General features: G+C 46.0%; 1 protein-coding gene across 10 annotated transcripts in view; it reads left to right on the top strand.

Annotated features, from left to right (window-relative positions):
* Nucleotides 1–18,977, top strand: part of EFCAB6 (EF-hand calcium binding domain 6) — a 241,550-nt gene that overhangs the window by 128,775 nt on the left and 93,798 nt on the right. For 9 of the 10 annotated variants that reach the window (XM_019447136.2, XM_053895851.1, XM_053895850.1 and 6 more), the window contains 2 exons: nucleotides 594–767; nucleotides 2,356–2,524. The exons of the other annotated variant lie outside the window; for it this stretch is intronic. In XM_019447136.2, coding sequence (XP_019302681.2) covers nucleotides 594–767; nucleotides 2,356–2,524 — 343 coding nt within the window. The remainder of the gene's footprint in view (nucleotides 1–593; nucleotides 768–2,355; nucleotides 2,525–18,977) is intronic. 10 annotated transcript variants of the gene reach the window in all.

Here is an 18,977-nt window from a genome sequence, read left to right as displayed (position 1 = left end):
ATGCCCTTCTGTGAGTCATCTCTTCTGCGGCCCTAGCAACCTCTGATCTGCGTTCCGTCACTGCACATGACTTTGAATTCTCTAGGGTTGTATATAAATGAAAGCATGTGGGATGTTCTCCTTTTGGTCAGGCCCTGTTCCCCAAGCATCATGATTCTGAGATTCATTCACGTTGTTACGTGTATGTGCAGCTGGTCTCTTTTTATTGCTGAGTAGTATTCCATTCCTTCCCACAGCTTTGGAGCCACTCTTATGGGGGACATTTGGGTTGTTTCCAGTGTTTGGCTCCTGCATATAAAGCTGAATAGATTGTACAGGTCTTTCTATTGACCTACATCTCTATTTCTCTTGGGTAGACACCCGAGGGCAGAGGGGCTGGTTCCTCTGGATGAGTATGTATTTAAGGTGTGTATGCGAGGTGTATGTTCAAGGTGTATGTGCCAGGTGAGTGTTCAAGGTGTCTCCCAGAATGGTCGCACCATTTTGTACCTCACCAGCCACAGGGATTCCCATCCTCGTCAGCACTGGGTAGGGTCGGTCTTTTTCATTCCCGCCATCCTAATGGGTGTGTTCTCATTATTTTAAAAATTCAGACTCTGCAGTAGGTTTCAGGATACCACTTCAGGAAGAATCCTTTACAAGAAACTTTTGGCACGCGTCGGAATTAGCGGTCCACCCACCATCTCTCCAGCTCTTGTTCCGAAGGATCAAGTGTTCAGTGAACATTTTCATGAAGGGGAACAGCAGCAGCCAGACCTTCCTGAGAGGTAAAACGGCACAAAAGGAAGGCGCGTATCAAAACCACAGTGTCTGTTGGAGGGGAGGTGGTTCGTAAATACTCATTAACTAAACGCATGTCTTAGTATTTTATTACTTAAATGAGAAAAGTGGCAAACCATACATACAGCGAGTAGAGTCAGGGGAGTTGAGAGCAAGCAGAGATCTTAGGGATTAGTGGGTTGACCTATTAATTCTGGAAATGAAAGCATTTAGGTCTGCAAGGTCTGGGGACTGACCTCAGGTTACTCGCAAACTTAGTGGCCACCCTGGGTCAAGAACCCAGGACCTTCAACTCCCAGAGAACCTGTCTGCCACACAACCATTACATGCCTGCGTTCACATTTGTTCTTTTCCAGAAACTTAGACCTCTTACGACTGTTTAATATTTATGGTAAAATATACCCATTAAACCAGTTAACGTTTTCTGACATGAATGATAGAATTATTCAAATGATCACCAAATTGAATTGTAACAATAAAACATGCTTAGCAAATCTATTAAACATCGGACTGATGAATATTCTAGCCCTTCCTCATTTTGAAAAATATAGGTTTAGTCTAATGAAAAGATACTATTTTAACTTGCTGGTTCATAGCTTATAATAAATCCACAAGGAAAGTTAAAACGTAGACCTATTCAGCAGACTTCGCTCTGTCATTTCCCTTTAAAAAGTTCTTAAGTATAGAGCAGTGGGAATATTTTAATGCTGTGCTAATGAAATTTGAATATCTGGACATTTCAGCGGTAGCTTTATAAATGGGCAGAAGGATGGTATTTTAAGGGAAAGGTTAAATAGTCTGTGACAAGATATGTCTGCCTCCTAAAACCAATGGAAGAAGTAGTGATAATTATGTGTTTTATAAAATGTGGGCATTCCCGGAGAGCTCTTCAAAGCTGATGGAAGCAGCAGGAGAGGAGAAGTCCTTTCTCCAAGAGAAAGGCTCAGCTCTTCCCCTTCCCCGACTCCAGTGGGGTCCCAGAGACTTCTGGAGAGCTGAAGAATTCATTATCCTCAACTGCACACTCTCTCCCCCACATAGCACGTGGCATAAAATCTGGATTTGATAAAGCCAGTTGACTGTATAAATCAACTCGGAATAATTGCAAACTTCCCTTCCTTCCCATGGCTGTTTGATGACTTTTTGGACCTGGCTGTCTCTAAATGGCCTATTTAATTTAAAGCTTTGTAAAGGGCTGTGACTTTTCATCTCCCGACTTCACACAAATATTTACTTTCCCCCGCCATGTCGGCCAGTCACATGCCCTATTGAGCCAGCTCAAAGCACAGTTGAGAACCTTAGCACAAGGGTAACAATTTCCTGGAGCTCCCTGCTCCGGCCTGTGGCCACATACTCGCCACACGGGAAGAGTTTCCACCTGACACAGTGCTGCGGACCTCTCTGGAACCCACAAGCCATGGGCGGGTAAGAAGTTCCCCAGCCACTCCATCTATCTGAGAATCTGGTTCCTTGTTTGTGAGAAGGGGCTGGTAGGCCTCCTGTTGCCTTGGGTCGAATCGAAATTGGGTGAGGTCTGTAGGAAGCACTCTGCTAAATTCCCGATTGTGATTTTAGAACCAAGCCCACTGGGGACAAAAGCACCCTGACCAAGAAAATGACTAAGGAGGAAGTGATCGAAAAACTCAAAAGATGCATACAGCAGCAGGACCCAGCATTCCAAAAAATATTTCCTGACTCCAGCAAGGAGCCGGATGGCAAAATTAACGTGCATGACTTCAAGAAGGTAGGGGAATGGGTTTCTCTGTGTTTCTGGGTTTTCTTTTGCTCCTGGAGAGGTTCATACGAACAGGCTTTAAAGAGTAGGCCTTACATTTTCAGTGAGGGTTCATTCCCTTACCGGCAAAGCACATTCATTTCTAGGCATCGTTCAGCAACGTGAAAGGATTCTTTTGGCCAAAAATGTCCTTGGCAACTTCCTTCAGAGGATACGTATGGATGTGGCTAGTTTGGGATATTTAAACTTTCGAACAAAGCATTCACTGAAGTGTCGCTCCGGACGGCTGCGGGGTGCCTGGCTCCATGCTTTGCGCGTGGAACGCATCCTGGGGCAGAACGGCGGTGCTGGGAACAAAAACTTCTCAGGCCCCTTCCCTGCCAGCGAGGAGTTTGGTGATGCTGTGGTCACAGAGCTGGGGTTTGTGCCTCGAGAAAGTGAAAAAAAAAAAAAAATCTGGCAGGAAAAGCTGGGAAGCTCAGAGTGCTGATTTGCATGCGCTTGTGGGAGCTGGAAGGTTCTGCCAGAAAGGACTCAGCTTGAAGGGTTCTGCACAGACTTCTCAGGAATTAATTTCAATGATTGCTTAAAATTCCTGTTACGACCCCTCCAGCTAATCATCTCCAGCTATTTTTAAGAAAAGCATTGCAGTTAATATGTAGCAGTGTCTGTGTGGACAAATTTAGAAGAAGGCAATGAAATGTATTTCCAAGAAGAGAATAATTATATCAGTAGCTAGTATTTATCTGCCTGGGGGTGGGCTGGGCAGCTACTGAAACAGCCCAGACCTCCCGCCACCCCCCCAAGACTGGATGATGTGCAGACATGGGGCATGGTGAGGGGGACAGATTCAAGAAATATTTGGGGAGAATGGGTAATGGATAAGAAAGAGGCAAATGGGCAAAGGATAGTTCCTCGATCTCTGGTTTGAGGGACCGGCTGGCTGATAATCAGTCATCGGTAACTCCGGCGAGCGGGACGGATGGTGGTATGTGGGTGTGAATCACCTGACGCTCCCAGGGTGCCTTGTCCTAGACTCCTTTGTCCCCAAGTCCCCTGGCACAGTCCCGACCCCTCACGCCCCACAGTCTAGAACGACCATAGTGCTCAATGCTCTCGACTATGGAGTCGGTTCACAGGTTCACAGGAGACCAGGAACCCACCAGGCTGCCGCTGGTTGTTCAGAGGGACGGTGCTTCCCTTAGAGAAGGGCGGTGGGTGGCGGCAGAGCGGGGACGCCCGCCCAGACCGCAGACCCCCCGCACAGCTCTTTCCACTGCTCGCCCGAGAACAGGCCACTAAGCTCAGCGGCGGGTTCTTCCATCCCAGGGCTTCTGCGCCATCGCTAGGCCAGCGACCCCCTTGCGGGCACCTCTAGTTCGCATCCCGGAGCACCGTCCTAAAACTTCAGTCTCTGCTCCCCGCCTGCCCGCTGGACTTCTTCACGCGGGTGTCTAGAGACGCCCGTGTTCTCGCCAAGGCCGTTCTGCTGGCAGCCTGGCCATGCTCAAGGACGACCTCTTCCCAGTTGCCGGGGGCTCCAGTCTGGGGTCTTCCTGACTCTCCTCTTTGTCTCACACCCACCGCCGGTGCCTCAACAGAGCCAACGGGCTTTGTGTGTTCTCAACCCAGCAGCCAGAGTCACACTCCAACAGGTCCGACAGAAGGGGCCGCTCCTGCTCGGAACCCTCCCACGGCCCCCCACCTCGCTCGCATACAAACCAGAGTCCTCACAGGGCCTAGAGGCTCCCGCGCCGCCCAGCCCCTCATTATCTCTCTGATTTCCACTCTTCCCGCCCTCCCCGCTGCTCACTTCGCTCCGGCCACGCCAGCCTCCTGCTCTCCCGCAGACTGCTCCGCCTTGGCACGGGCTGTCCCCTCCACCTGGAGGACTGTCATTCCTATGGCAAATACAACCTGCTCTCCCACCTCGATCTCCTTTACCCCATTTTTCTTCTCGCGATGTTACCACCCACTACCACACATCTTGTGCTTAGAACCCTTCCGTTCATTCCTTCGCTCTGCTGTTTGCTTGATTTCCTCCATTAAAACGTATGCTCCGAAGGTGGACATTTTTGTGTCTTTGGGACAGTGATGCATCCCAGATGCTTGGCGTGAAGCAGGGCCCTACATTTACTGAATGAGTGGATGGGCTTGAAGAGTAACTATAGAGTCCCCAGGGGAGCCCAGGACGGACGCCGCTTGGGGACTGAGGGAGACGGGTGTGTCGAAAACCCATCAGGATTTCTAGGCATGAGGCTGGCTCCCACACCGCCCGTGGCGATGCCCAAGCCCACCCAAGCCCCCTCCTCCGCCCCCTGAGTTTCCGTGCGTTCTTGCTGACCTTGAGGGGCACCTACTAGAACACTTGTTCTTTTGCCTGATTCCTGGCAGTGCCTGAGTGCCTCTCCTTCTCCCTCTCGGATCTCCTGGCTTCCCCAAGACTCCCCTGCCTCCTGAAGGTGTGCCCACGGTGAGGGGACAGGAAAGGAGAAACCACAAAAGGACAGGGCCAACATGCCGGGAGAAAAGTTGATGGGTGTTTTAACGACCAATTCGCTGTGAACCCGATGAGGCAGATTATCGGCTGATGTCCCCCCTGGTGACTTGTGGGGTTTAACCTTTGGGAAGCATCCTGTCGTTGACCAACCTTTTAGCCCAAAGATCAACAACCATGGGGTGATTTTAAACAGTCCACCTGGGACCTAGGTTTGAACTTCAAAAGCTAATAACTTCAAAGCATTATGTAAATATAAGCTCCATTGTTAATCGAAGAGCTTGTTTCTAGATCAAGGCGCTTCTCCTACCAGGGAGGTTGGAGCTGGAGAAATGGTCTTACACCACAGAAAGAAACAAGAGTTTAGATTAGACATAATGCAGGGCATCTGGACATCGAAGGCTTGGGAATGTCGAACTTCAGTGGTAACGGTAAGGAAACCTTTGGAATCGACTCCTCTGAGGTCTTCAAGGATAAATGACAATAGCAAGTGTGTAATCGCAGTAACAGCAGTAATAGCTGCGATGACAATGACCGCCGCCCCTGGAAAGTGACCATGCTGAGCGTGCTCATCACCACGGCCACCAGAGGTCCAGCCCCTCCTGTGCGCCCACATTGCGCCCTGTTGCTTCGCGCATCTGATCCCTAATCCTCACAGAGACGCTGTGGGGTGGACGTGACGCTGTGCCCGTTCCACGGGTTGAGGGGACCGAAGCTCGGAGTTAGGACAGCGGCTCAGTGTTGTTCAGCTGGTAAGCCGTTCGGGCACTTGGACTGGAATCCACATCAGTCTCTCTCAGCCTCAGACCCTTGCCGGGTGGGTTTGCTGGGTGTAAGGTGGCGTTGCTGGATATAATTGCTGGCAGCTTTGAGGTTGTACCTGGCCTCAGGATTTTGGAAGACGAACATTCATTTTACTAACAGTGTTCTGCAATTTCTTCCTATCATTTTGGTCATGGATATGCAGTGTTCTTGCCCTCCTTTCCCCCCAGATCTGTACCGCCCCAATTGGTTTGATGCGGTGGTTGCCGATTTTCATCCCAGAGGACTTGGGAGTGAGGCTCTCAGTCACATGCACCTGCTTGCCCAATTATGCCTGCATGCGGTTGTTCATAATTTGAACGTAGGCAGCGCTTAGCCTTGGTCCAGATACCTTGTCCTCTACATGAGAAGTGCTGATTATTTATTCTCACCAGCCATTGCCTAACCAGTGGCCGGCCGTACAGGTTCAGCGAGGGAAAGGTGTAATAGAATCTCCAAGCGGGTGGGAACTTAGGGGTCACCAAATCCTGGGAGCCCCTGTGTTGTCATTGCTGGGAACACCGTTTCACGTTTCACCACCTCGGTCAGGAAGATTTTGTCTACAGTAGGATTCATTTGTTAACTAATAGCCTGTCTCCCCCTCTTTTTTCTCTCTTTAATATAAAAGATTTCAGAGTTTCTGGAGAGCGAGGTGACCAGCGACAGCACACGGAGTCGACAGTCCTGCCAGAGGCAGAGCTGTGGGGGTCTTAATGACCTCGGTGTGCTTTCTGTGGTTAAATGGGTCGTTTCCTCTGGGGACGGTGGGGGGGCTATTCTTTCTGGAACGCCACTAGATCTGGTCTGGGCACGTTGCACCCGACGTTAAACCATCTCTCACGGCAGCCCTGAAGGCGTATCTGTCTCCCAGGAAATGCCCCTCTCTCTGATCATTGTTTGCTTTGGCTGCTGTACCGCATGGCCTGTGACTTTCTCATACTTCGTAACGTGTCGTTTTATTTAGATGACAAGTTGAGAACCGGCAGTGGTGCAGGAAAACTGGCATTGAACTCCAGGGTGATCTAGAATCTTTATATTCCCTCTCTGGGTGCTTTTCTTTTCTTCTTGCCCTCTCCTGCACATGCTGAGTTAGCAGAAAAACCCCAAAACCGTGTCTTATGTAAGAGAGGTGGCTACTTTTCCGTCATGTAACAGGGGGCCCAGATGCTATCTGGACAGGCCAGGGTATCAGCTCTGCAGGGTCTCAGAGGTCCAGGCCGCTTCTAGCTTTCTCCTCTTTCAGCCTCCTGCCCGTGCATGGAACACAGCTGCTGGAGCACCAGCCATCACACACACCTCTCAACCATAAAGAAGAGGCAGGTGAAGGCAAAAGGCTTGAGCCACACAAGTCTGCCTGCCTGCCTTCCTTCCTTCCTTCCTTCCTTCCTTCCTTCCTTTTTTTTTCTTTTTCTTTTCTTTTCTTCTTTTCTTTTCTTTTCTTTCTCTTTCTTTCTTTCTTCCTTTCTCTCTCTCTTTCTTTCTTCCTCTCTTTCTCTCTTCCTTCCTCCCTCCCTCCCTTCCTCCCTTCCTCTCTTTCTCTCTTCCTTCCTCCCTCCCCCCCTTCCTCCCTTCCTCTCTTTCTCTCTTCCTTCCTTCCTTCCTCCCTCCCTTCCTCTCTTTCTCTCTCTCTCTTTCTTCCTTCCTTCCTCCCTTCCTCTCTTTCTCTCTCTCCCTCCCTCCCTTCCTTCCTTCCTTCCTCCCTTCCTCTCTTTCTCTCTCTCCCTCCCTTCCTTCCTTCCTTCCTCCCTTCCTCTCTTTCTCTCTCTCCCTCCCTTCCTTTCTTCCTGCCTTCCTTCCTTCCTCCCTTCCTCTCTTTCTCTCTCTCTTCCTTCCTTCCTCTTTCTCTCTCTCTCTCTTCCTTCCTTCCTTCCTTCCTTCCTTCCTTCCTTCCTTCCTCCCTTCCTCTCTTTCTCTCTCTCTCTTTCTTCCTTCCTTCCTCCCTTCCTCTCTTTCTCTCTCTCTCTCCCTTCCTTCCTTCCTTCCTTCCTTCCTCCCTTCCTCCCTTCCTCTCTTTCTCTCTCTCTTCCTTCCTTCCTTCCTTCCTTCCTTCCTTCCTTCCTCCCTCTCTTTCTCTCTCTCTCTCCCTTCCTTCCTCCCTTCCTCTCTTTCTCTCTCTCTTCCTTCCTTCCTTCCTTCCTTCCTTCCTTCCTTCCTTCCTTCCTTCCTCTCTTTCTCTTCCTCCCTTCCTTCCTTCCTTCCTTCCTTCCTTCCTTCCTTCCTCTCTTTCCCTCTTTCTTTCTTCACTCTCTTGGAAGCTTCTCTCAGCAGCTTCATCTTATGGACCAGGCTGTGTTATGCAGAGGACTTATAGGCAGATATATGTGATTTTTTGCTGGGTACATAACTACCTTTAGAAAAAGCAAGGTTCCGTTCCTAAGGGAGAAGGAGAGAGTATACATCGGGCAGGCGAACATAATGGTCTCTGCCATCGTTTCTCTCGGTAAACATTTCGAGGCTGCCTCCTCACACTTGGTATGGGACTAAACCCCATGGGGATGCAGAAAAGGCAGGGGTTTCGTTGCTTGGGGCCAGTGACCCATGGGGAACATGAAATGACAAAACATCCAAGGACACGTGAGTCGACATTAGTCTAATTGTGTAATTAGACTAATGGAGCTGTTCCATCCATCAGGAATTTGAGGGCAGCTTTACAATTACAGTTCCCTGTAATTGGCTGTTCCTGACGGGACATTGTTACTCTTCGTCCACAGTAAATACACTGTATGTTGTTCGGTTCACTGTTCTCCTTAGTCCCATCCCCGGAGTCCCAGCTGAGGCCTCTGGAGACAGACGTAGGGCTGCAGAGCTCACCAGCAAGCCTACACAGCCCCTGAGGCCTATATTAGCAAAGCGAGAGTCTGTAGCAGCCGCCCCGCACCCCGAGCGTCCCAGATTCTTGCTGCCTATGCCTTCTGGCTTCTCACCTGCCTTACTTAGGAGGAGGTGAGCTCTCCTTCCAGCAGAGCACCCCACGCCCTTTGGGTGCTGGTCAGACTCACATGTCCGGGAACTGGCCCCTTGCCACCCCTAACCATCACTTCCTAATCACACAGCCTTTCCCACTTGGGGGTCAGGGGCCTGAATATAAACCAAGCTTCACAAACACCATCGAGCCTCGCAAGGGCCTCGGGTGTGGATGAGCAAATTAAACGAGTATGGTGACTCGTGGAGAAGTCGATTTTGTTTTCAAGTTGAGTATTAAATATTTTCCTTTGTCTGGTTTTAAACCTTCCATTGGGAGCATACGACTCCGGTAAATAAAACAGATATGTAAAAGCTCTTGGTTGTATATTACGGTCAGTTTCGTGAGGGGGAAAAGCAAAAATAAGGAAACAATAACAAGGACAAACATAGAATGAATTCTTGCCATTTTCGACCACATGGATGTATCCCGGGGGCATTATGCTCAGTGAAGTAAGTCAGACAAAGACCAATACCGTGTGATTTCACTTACATGTGGAATCTAAAAAACAAAACAAAGGAACAAGCAAAAGAAAGGAAGAGACTCATAGGTACGGGAAAGTGTGGGTTCCCGGAGGTGGGAAGGCCTGGTGACATAGGTGAAGGGGGATAGGTGATATAGGTGACGTAGGTGAAGGGGATTACGAGCTCCAGACTTCCAGTTATAAAATACATAAGTCATGGGGATGTTATGTACAGCATAGGGAATACAGTCAATAATACTGTAATAACTTTGCATGGTGACAGGTGGTAGCTAAACTTATCGCAGGGATCATTTTGTAACGTGTAAAAACATTGAATCACTATGATGTATACCGAAAACTAATAGGATATTGTATGTCAATCATACTTTGGTTTTAAAAAGTTTAGGGGCACCTGGGTGGCTCAGTCGGTTGAGCCTCCGACTTCGGCTCAGGTCGTGATCTCACGGTTCTTGGGTTCAAGTCCTACATCTGGCTCTGTGCTGACAGCTCAGAGCCTTGAGCTTGCTTCAGATTCTGTGTCTCCCTCTCTCTCTGCCCGTTCCTACTCAAGCTCTGTCTCTGTCTCTCAAAGACAAATAAACATTGAAGAAAATTTTTAATAAATAAATAAGAAGTTATAAAAGGGCAAACTGAAGCTGTTATAGTAAGAGACACAGATACACCCACAGAGTCAGAGACCCTGAGAGCTGATCTCTATGGGGTCATCTCCCCACATGTGCCCCTTTAAGGGTATTGCTGCTAAAGGCTTCTGATATCACGTTGCATTGTGACTGTTGCGCGGACAGAGAGAAGTTCTCGATGCTCGATCTGCCGGCCCAGTCAGATTCAGTGCACGGAGCCCAGGCTGTCTGTCCTTGTTGGGGGAGAGGGGGCTCATGACTCAGGTAAGAAAATGCTTGGGGAGGAGCAGAGGAAGTGCCGTGCTCTTGAGGAGCGGTGGCAGGGGTAGGGTGAGTAGACCTGGTTCTTTAGCTTTGCTCCAAACAGCTTCCCAACGGTGCCCATGTTTTAAGGGGTGACGGCTGTGTGTTCAGAGTCCCTCACATGCTCGCTTTCGCTGTACCACGCCCAGCACACCATCATCACAAGTCTGTATTTCTCCACCTTCTGGCAGTGGCTGCCCTGCCAGAGGCCACAGCTGGATTCTTTCAGCATCTGGCTGCGCCCAAATTGGCCGGATCCTCCAGGGCAGGAGCCGTTCGTTCGTTGCAGATGCCCAGTGTTCAACAGACCACGCCTCCCGGGCTTCCGTTTTGCCACGTGTTCTCAGGGCCTGGCTCCCTTGGAGGGCCTTGGTCTCCTAAATCCCGCAGTGTGGGGACTTGCATGCAGGTCCGGAGCTGGGTGCTAGTCTGGAAAGGGAACCCGGTCAGGGTGTCTGCTAGGGCACTAGGAATTACTCCATCCCACCCTGAAGCGGTTGGAGCCTGTCAGTTTTGTTAGTCTTCCCAAAGTAACAACCTCGTACTGTCATTCTTTTCTCATGTATTTGTTCTGTATTTGTTTATTTCTGCTGTGAGGTCAATGATCTTTTTTTTTCCTTCTCCTTCATTGGGATTTAATTTGCTTTTCTTTTTCTCGTTGCTTGAGATAGAATGTGAAATCATTGCTTTTTAGCCTTCATTTCCCTCGTGTATGAATTGTTGGCTACACATTGCCCTCTAGGTACAGGCTTAGCTACATCCACAAGTTTGGGTATACCATTCATTGTCATTCAGTTTAAAATATGTTATAGCTTCCCTTGTGATTTCTTCTTCTTCCAACGGTTTATTTAAGGAGTGTGTTGTTTAGGGACGCCTGAGTGGCTCTGTCAGTTGAGTGTCCAACTTCAGCTCAGGTCGTGATCTCACAGTTACGGGTTTGAGCCCTGAGTCAGGCTTTGCACCGACAGTACAGAACCTGCTTAGGATTCTCACTCTCCCTCTCTCTCTGCCCCTTCCCTGTGCGCACGCGCTCTCTCTCTCTCTCTCTCTCTCTCAAAAATGAGCATTGAAAAAGTGTATTGTTTAATTTCCACACAGTTGGGATTTTCTAATATACCTTTTATTACTGACTTTATTTTATTATTTATTTATTAAAAAAAATTTTTTTAATGCTTATTTATTTTTGAGACAGAGAGAAACAGAGCATGAATGGCAAGGATCAGAGAGAGGGAGACACAGACTCCCAAGCAGGCTCCAGGCTCTCAGCTGTCAGCACAGTGCCCAACGTGGGGCTCAAACTCACAGACCATGAGATCATGACCTGAGCCGAAGTCGGAGGCTCAACCGACTGAGCCACCCAGGTGCCCCTATTACTGATTCTAAAGTCAATTCCATTGTGATCAGAGAATAAATTCTAAAGCCTAAATGACTTCAGCCAATCCTTTGAGATATATCGAGGCTTGTATTAGGACCCAACACGTAGACAATTTTGGTAAATGTTCCATACGTCCATGAAAAGAATGTGTACTCCATTGTGGTCCTTCAGTTTTCTAAGTATGTCAAGTAGGTTGATTTCATTAATTGTGTTTCAGACCTTCTGTATCCTTATCAAATTGTTGCCTGCTCATTCCATCAGCTGTTGTGAGAAGTGTGTTAAAGTCACTCATCTCATTTTGGATTTGTCTAGTGAGCTCCTTCTTTATTCTGTTGATTTTTACTTTATTCAGCTGACACTAAATTACTGGGTACACATAGATTCAGAATTGCTGCACCTTCCTGTGAATTCTCTCCCTTATCATTATGACATGACTCTTGATACAGAGCAATGCAACTTGCCTTCAAGGCTATTTTTGTCTGATAATGATATAGTCACTTTGACTTTCTTTTGATTCATGTTTGCACAGTGTAAGCTTTTCTGCCCTTTCAATTCAAACGTTCCGGGTGCCTAATTTATGTATTTATTTTTTTTATTAAAAAAAATTTTTTTTTAACGTTTATTTATTTTTGAGACAGAGAGAGACAGAGCGTGAACGGGGGAGGGGCAGAGAGAGAGGGAGACACAGAATCCGAAGCAGGCTCCAGGCTCTGAGCCATCAGCCCAGAGCCCGACGTGGGGCTCGAACTCACGGACCGCGAGATCGTGACCTGAGCTGAAGTCGGACGCTTAACCGACTGAGCCACCCAGGCGCCCCTCTGGGTGCCTAATTTAAAGTAAGTCTCTTGTGGTACCTGGCTGCCTCAGTCGGTGCAATGTGTGACTCTTAATCTCAGGGTTGTAAGTTTGAGCCCCACGTTGGGTATAGAGATTACTTAAAAATAAAATCTTTTTAAAAAAAGAAATAAAAGTAAGTCTCTTATAGGCAGCATATAGTTGATATTTTAGAAGATGTGGTGTGACAGTCTTCTATTTCAAGTATCCTGCCTGTTTTATATTTACTTACTGATATTGTTGGTTTTATGTCTATCATCTGAGTTTTTTTTTTTTTTTCCTATTTGACCAGCTGTCTCATGGAGCTTCTTACCTTTTTTGAAGAGTATTCAGCTATTTCTTTTAGTCCATTTCCCCCTCTGTTAGCTTATTGGTGAGAACATTCTTCTGTCATTCAGACAGAGGCTACACCAGTAATTTCAACATGCATCCTTATCTTATATTTTGTGGTTAACTATAGGTTATTATGTTTACCACCTCCCTAACAATGCTGGATTTCAAAATGCTTTAATTTCAGGGTGCCTGGGTGGCTCCGTCAGTTAAGCATCCAGCTCTTGGTTTCGGCTCAGGTCATAATCTCATGGCTTCGTGGGTTCAAGCCCTGCAGTGCAGAGCCTGCTTGGGATTCTCTCCCTCTCCCTCTCTCTCAGCCCCTCCCCTACTCATGATGTCTCTGTCTCTCTCAAAATAAATAAATAAACTTAAAAGTGCTTCAACTTCAGGTATCCCTGTCTTTTGTGAGTTATTGTTGTCACACATTTATATGTAAGTTATATCCCATAAGACATTGTTATTATTATTATTATTATTATTATTACTACTACTAATAAGCTGTCACATGTATCTACAGGTCTAGTCTTCTCTTGTTCTTCCATCGTACGTTTTTGTGCTTGCACCTGTGCGTCTTTTTATTCTGCCTAAAGACCTCCTTTTTGTCCTTCTGCTAACATGAGTGTGCTGGAAACTAACTCTGTTTCCATGGTCTACTCCATTTTCCTTAGTTGGTACCTCAGGTCCGTTTTCTGGCCCAGGACCCCACCCAGGATCCCACATACAGTTAATTGTCACATCTCCTTAGCTCCTCTTGGCTGTGCCAGTTTCTCTCTCAGACTTAACTTGTTTTCGATGACCTTGACGGTTTTGAGATTACTGGCCAGATATTTTGAGAATGTCACTCTGTTGGGACTTGTCTGATATTTGCCTCATGATTAGAGCAGGGTAATGTTTTTGGAAGGAAGACCATAGAGGTAAAGTACCCTCTGATCGCATCCGATCAGAGGATATGCCATCAACATGACTGATCACTGTTGATATTGACCTTGATCACCTCGCTGAGGTGTCTGTCAGGCTTCTCCAATGTAAATGTACTCTTGTTTCCTTCTCTTTCCATACTGCACTCTTTGGGAAAAAGTCACTAGGCACAGCCCACAGTGAAGGAGTGGGGAATTATTATGCTCCATATCTTTAAGGGCAGAATATCTACAGAGACTATTTGGAATGCTTCTGTGTGGGAGAGTTGTATCTTCTGTCCCATGTATTAACTTACTCATTTATTTATATCAGTATGGATTCATGCTTCATTATCCTTTAAATGTCTGTATGATCCTTATAGGGCTTCCTTTTCTACTCCTGGTATTGATAATTCTTTAATCTTTTCTTTGTTTCTCAAATAGTTTAGCTGGAGGTTTATTGTTTATTTGATTGATCGTTTTTATTTTTATTTATTTATTTTTAAAAATTTGTAATGTTTATTTATTTTTGCAAGAGAGAGACAGAGCACAAGCAGGGAGGGGCAAAGAGAGAGAGAGAGAGAGAGAGAGAGAGAGAGAGAGAGAGAGAGAGAGATCCAGAATCCAAAGCAGGCTCCATGCTCCGAGCTGTCAGCACAGAGCCTGACATGGGGCTCGAACTCATGAACCGTGAGATCATGACCTGAGCTGAAGTCGGACACTTAACCGACTGAGCCACCCAGGCACCCTGATTGATTGTTTTTATAAAACAAGCTGTGTTTTCACTGATTTTCTCTATTTGTCTATATTCTATTTCATTCATTTCTACTCTTATGTCTCATTTCTTTTTTTTATACTTACTTTACTTACTTATTTTTACTTCTTTTGGATTTAATTTACCTGACACAGAAGGGGATTTTTTTCTTGGAAGGTTCACCTTGAGAACCTGGTAGAATTCCTGGTGGTAAAATCCATGAAAATGTGCCCCCCCCCCCCCGCAAAAAGACTGGACCCTCCCCCCCACCCCCCCACCCCCGAGTTTCTCAGTCTCAAGCTAATGCTCACTTAGCCTGCAGCAGATTGTCAAAATTACCACGTAAATGTTTTTACCAGTTTGTGGCTATAGTGGCTTCTGCTCCAGGTTAGCTGATCTTGGCTGTGATTGTGTGTGTTCACCTGTCTCTCCAGATGTCAGATTTCTCTGATGGCTCTAAGAAAGTTACTGATTTTCAGTATGTTCATCCTTTTTCTTGTTGTAACAATGGAAGTGATGACTTCTAAACTCCTCACATGTTAAACCTGGAAGCAGAAGTTCACACTTACATTTTAAAGATATTTTAGCTGGGGATAATAGCATTTTAGGTTGGCAATTACTCTCTCCTGGCATGTTTAAGATATCATTCCACTGTCTTCTGCCTTCTATCAGTTGTGCTGATAAATAAACCATCAGTCTTACTGCTGTACATTTGAATGCAATGTGTCTTTTTATTTCTCTAGAAGTTTTTAGGATTTTTCTTTTGGTCTTTGGGTTTTAGCAGTTTTCTAGATGTGTCAAGGTGTTACTTTCTTTGAATGCATTCTGCTGGAGTTTGCAAGTCTTCTTGAATCTGTAGGTGGATGTGTTTAATAAATAAATTGTGGAAAATTCCCACCCATTATTTCTTTTCCTTCTACTTATGCTTTTTCTAATCTGTGGTTAATTTTATTCATATAAGTTCTTAATTTTAGTATTTTTTCAGTTGTGGGATTTCCACTTGGTTATTTTTAATATATTCCATATTTGTGTCTTTTCTTCTGTTGTCTCAACATATACCTGTATTTTCTTGAACATATTGTAGCTATTTAAAGAACTTTTTTCCTGCTAATTCAATATCTGTGTCACCTATGGATCTTCTTCTATTGTCTTTTTTATCCCTTGATTTTGAGTCAGATGGCTCTGTCTCTGGGAGTGCCAGACAGATTTTTATTAAACGCCAGATATTGTGTTAAGAAAATTGAGAGGCTCTAGATAGTGGTACCATTTCCTTTGCTAGGCAGATAGAGTGGAAACTGATGACCTTAATCTAGTTAGGGACTGAGTCTATTTGAGGCTGGATTAAAGGCTCCATTTGATTTGATTTTTAAATTCCTATTCCTAGAGTATAGCCTCCAAAGTTTGCAACCCAGAATCTGGGTTATTCTCTGAGCCTTTGCTTCTGAGAAATCCTGAACTTTAAACTTTTGTTTGTCAGGACCACAAAGTGACAAAAAAAAAAAAAAATCACATCTGCTTTTTAGAAGCTTTCTACCTTGATACTTAGTTTTCTGTTCCACATAACTTCTGAACTCAGCAAACATCTTGAGGGGGAAACCAGTAGTGTTGGGCTCAGTTCTCTGCTACCCCTTCTCACGAGGAATCTATTCAAGTCTCTGGTTTTGGTATCAGGGGTCCCATGGGCTCATCACAAGTTCTGTTGGCTTCTCCACCTGCTGGTAGTGACTGTCTGCCTGGGTCACCAGCCACATCCAGCCCTGAGTCTCTTGTTCTGCTCCCAGAATGCTTGAGTGAGGGCCCCCTCCTCTCAGACTGTTGTCCCTTGGAGTCCTGGTTGCCTCAGCAGCTCTCTGTACTTCAAACAGATGTTTTTCTGTATTTTATCTGACTTTTCTATTTGTTCTCAATGGAAGTATAGACCTTCTACGAGGTGCTCCAACACACTGAACATCAACCATTCCCTTTATGATGGGTATTCGCTTCTCCTTTTCTTTCTAAAATCCCTTTAAACTATCTTTCTTTATGTGTCTCTAATACTGATGTTTTTATTTCTGTGGAGCAGATTCCCAGCAGTAGGATTGCTTGGTCTAACATTACACACACACACACACACACACACACACACACACACACACACACACACACGTGCGTGCGTGTGCACGTTGTCTGCTTTCTGAAGCCACGCTATAGCATTTCCTATTTCTAATAGCTATGTATGAGAGTATATTTTTCTCCAGCCTCTGTTAGAAATAGTCATTATAGCTCTTTTAAATTTTTGCTGGTCTGATAGTTTTAAAGTAATAGTTCAGTTTAACTTTAATTTGTATTTATTTCCCTGACTACTAGTAAATGTATGATTTTCTTGATATTAGGATTTGTTCTCCTGTGAGTTGCCTATTTACATCCTTTGCCCTCTTATTAATGTTTAAGAGATGTTTATTATAGATATCGTTATTTATCCTGTGTTCATAACACATGCTTTGAATTTCCAGTTTACCCCTATTCTCTGGATTCTCACCCTTGCGACTCTCTTCCCTACAAGTCTCTCTCTCTCTCTCTCTCTCTCTCTCTCTCTCTCTGTCTTTTTAAAGTTTATTTATTTATTTTGAGAGAGAGAGAGAGTACAAGTGGGGAAGGGGCAGAGAGAGGGAGAGATGAATCCCAAGCTGGCTCCACACTGTCAGTACAAGCCCCATGTGGGGCTTGAACTCACAAACTGTGAGATCATGACCTGAGCCAAGATCAGAGTCAGATGCTTAAATGACTGAGCCACTGAGGTACCCCTGTATGTCTCTTAATTAGAACCCAGCCTCTGCCCTCCCAGCTCCTACCACTCTTCTCTGACACTTTCCCATCTGGCCAGTTCCAGCCCGGTTCTCTCCTAGGGCACTGCTTACTGGTAGCCCCATCTCCCTCACTCAACTGTGGGCTCAACAAGGGCAGTTATCTGTGTCTTTTTCATTCTCTACCTTATCCTCAACATCTAAAACAGGCGCCAGCATAAAAGTGCTCAATAGATTGGGGTGCCTGGGTGGCTCAGTCGGTTAAGTGTCTGGCTTTGGCTCAGGTCATAATCTCACCATTCTGAGTTCGAGCCCTGCGTCGGGCTCTGTGCTGACAGCTCAGAGCCTGGAGCCTGTTTCAGATTCTGTGTCTCCCTCTCTCTCTGCCCCTCCCCCACTCGTGCGCTCGCTCTCTCTCTCTCTGTCAAAAATAAATAAACATTAAAAAAAAAGTGCTCAATAGATATTTTTTAAATGAACCCAGTCAATTTTGGAAAGCATTAAAGTATCATGGTTTAAAATGTAGACTCTGGATCCAGACTGCTGGAGCTGGAATCACAGCTCTGTTATTTAATACTTGTGTGACCCAGGTGCCCAGGTGGCTCAGTCAGTTAAGCATCTGACTCTTGATTTCAGCTCAGGTCATGATCTCCCGCTTCATGAGATCAAGACCTAAGTTGGGCTCTCTGCTGACAGTGCAGAGCCTGCTTGGTATTCTCTCTCTCCCTTTTGCTGCCCCTCCCCCCCCAATAAATATTTATTTATTTATTTTCCATTTAAAATGGAAAATTCTTTTAAAAAATCCCTGTGGGACCTTGGGCAAACCTCGTTATGCCTCAGTTTCCTCATCCCTAAGATGGAAATCATAGGAGTAGCTACACCATAGGATTGTTATTAGAATAAATGAGCACATATATGTGTATTAGTTTCCTAGGGATTTGTAACAAATTACCACAAACTAGGTGGCTCAGTACAACAGAAATTTATTCTCTCGCAGAGAATACTCCTGGAAGCAAGATGTCCGAAATCAAGGTGCCCACAGAGTCAGGCTCCCTCTGATGGTTGTAGAAGAGGATCCTTCCCTTCCTTGACTGTTCCAGCCTCTGATGGTTGCTGGCATTCCTTGGCATTCCTTGGCTTTGAAGCTGCCATTACTCCATTATCTGACTGCTTCCTTTTGTCTCTCTGTGTCTTTACATGCTGTCTCCTCTCTGTGTGTCTGTGTCCAGAGTTCCCTCTAGTAAGGATTCCATTCACTGGTTTGGGGGCCCACCCTAGTCCAGTATGACCTCATCATAGCTTGATTACATCTGCAGAGACCCTATTTCCATTCAAGGTCCATTCACGAGAACCTGGGTTAAGACTTGAACGTATCTTGGGGCGCCTGCATGGCTCAGTTGGTCGGGTGTCCGACTTTGGCTCAGGTCATGATCTTGCAGTTCGTGAGTTCGAGCCCCATGTTTGGTTCTGTGCTGACAGCTCAGAGCCTGGAGCCTGTTTCGGATTCTGTGTCTCCCTCTCTCTCTTCCCCTCCCCTACTCACACTCTGTCTCTCTCTCTCTCTCTCTCTCTCTCTCTCTAAAAAATAAACATTAAAAACAATTTTTTTATGAAGACTTTAGCACATCTTTTGAGGGGACATAATTCAACTCAGTACCATATGTAAACCCTTTCAGTAGGGCTTGGCCCTTGGGTTCATTCTTGTATCCTTAGTGCCTTCGATAATTCCTGGCCTACAGGTGTCCAAAATAATCTGGTGAATTAATTAATGGACCAATGCTTTGTCCTCTGGCCTACAAATATATTTTCAAAATCTATCA

This window comes from Panthera pardus, unplaced genomic scaffold (assembly GCF_024362965.1).
Source record: "Panthera pardus isolate Hobbes unplaced genomic scaffold, ASM2436296v1 HiC_scaffold_6, whole genome shotgun sequence".
NCBI lineage: Eukaryota > Metazoa > Chordata > Mammalia > Carnivora > Felidae > Panthera > Panthera pardus.
This window is presented reverse-complemented; position numbering and strand designations above follow the sequence as displayed.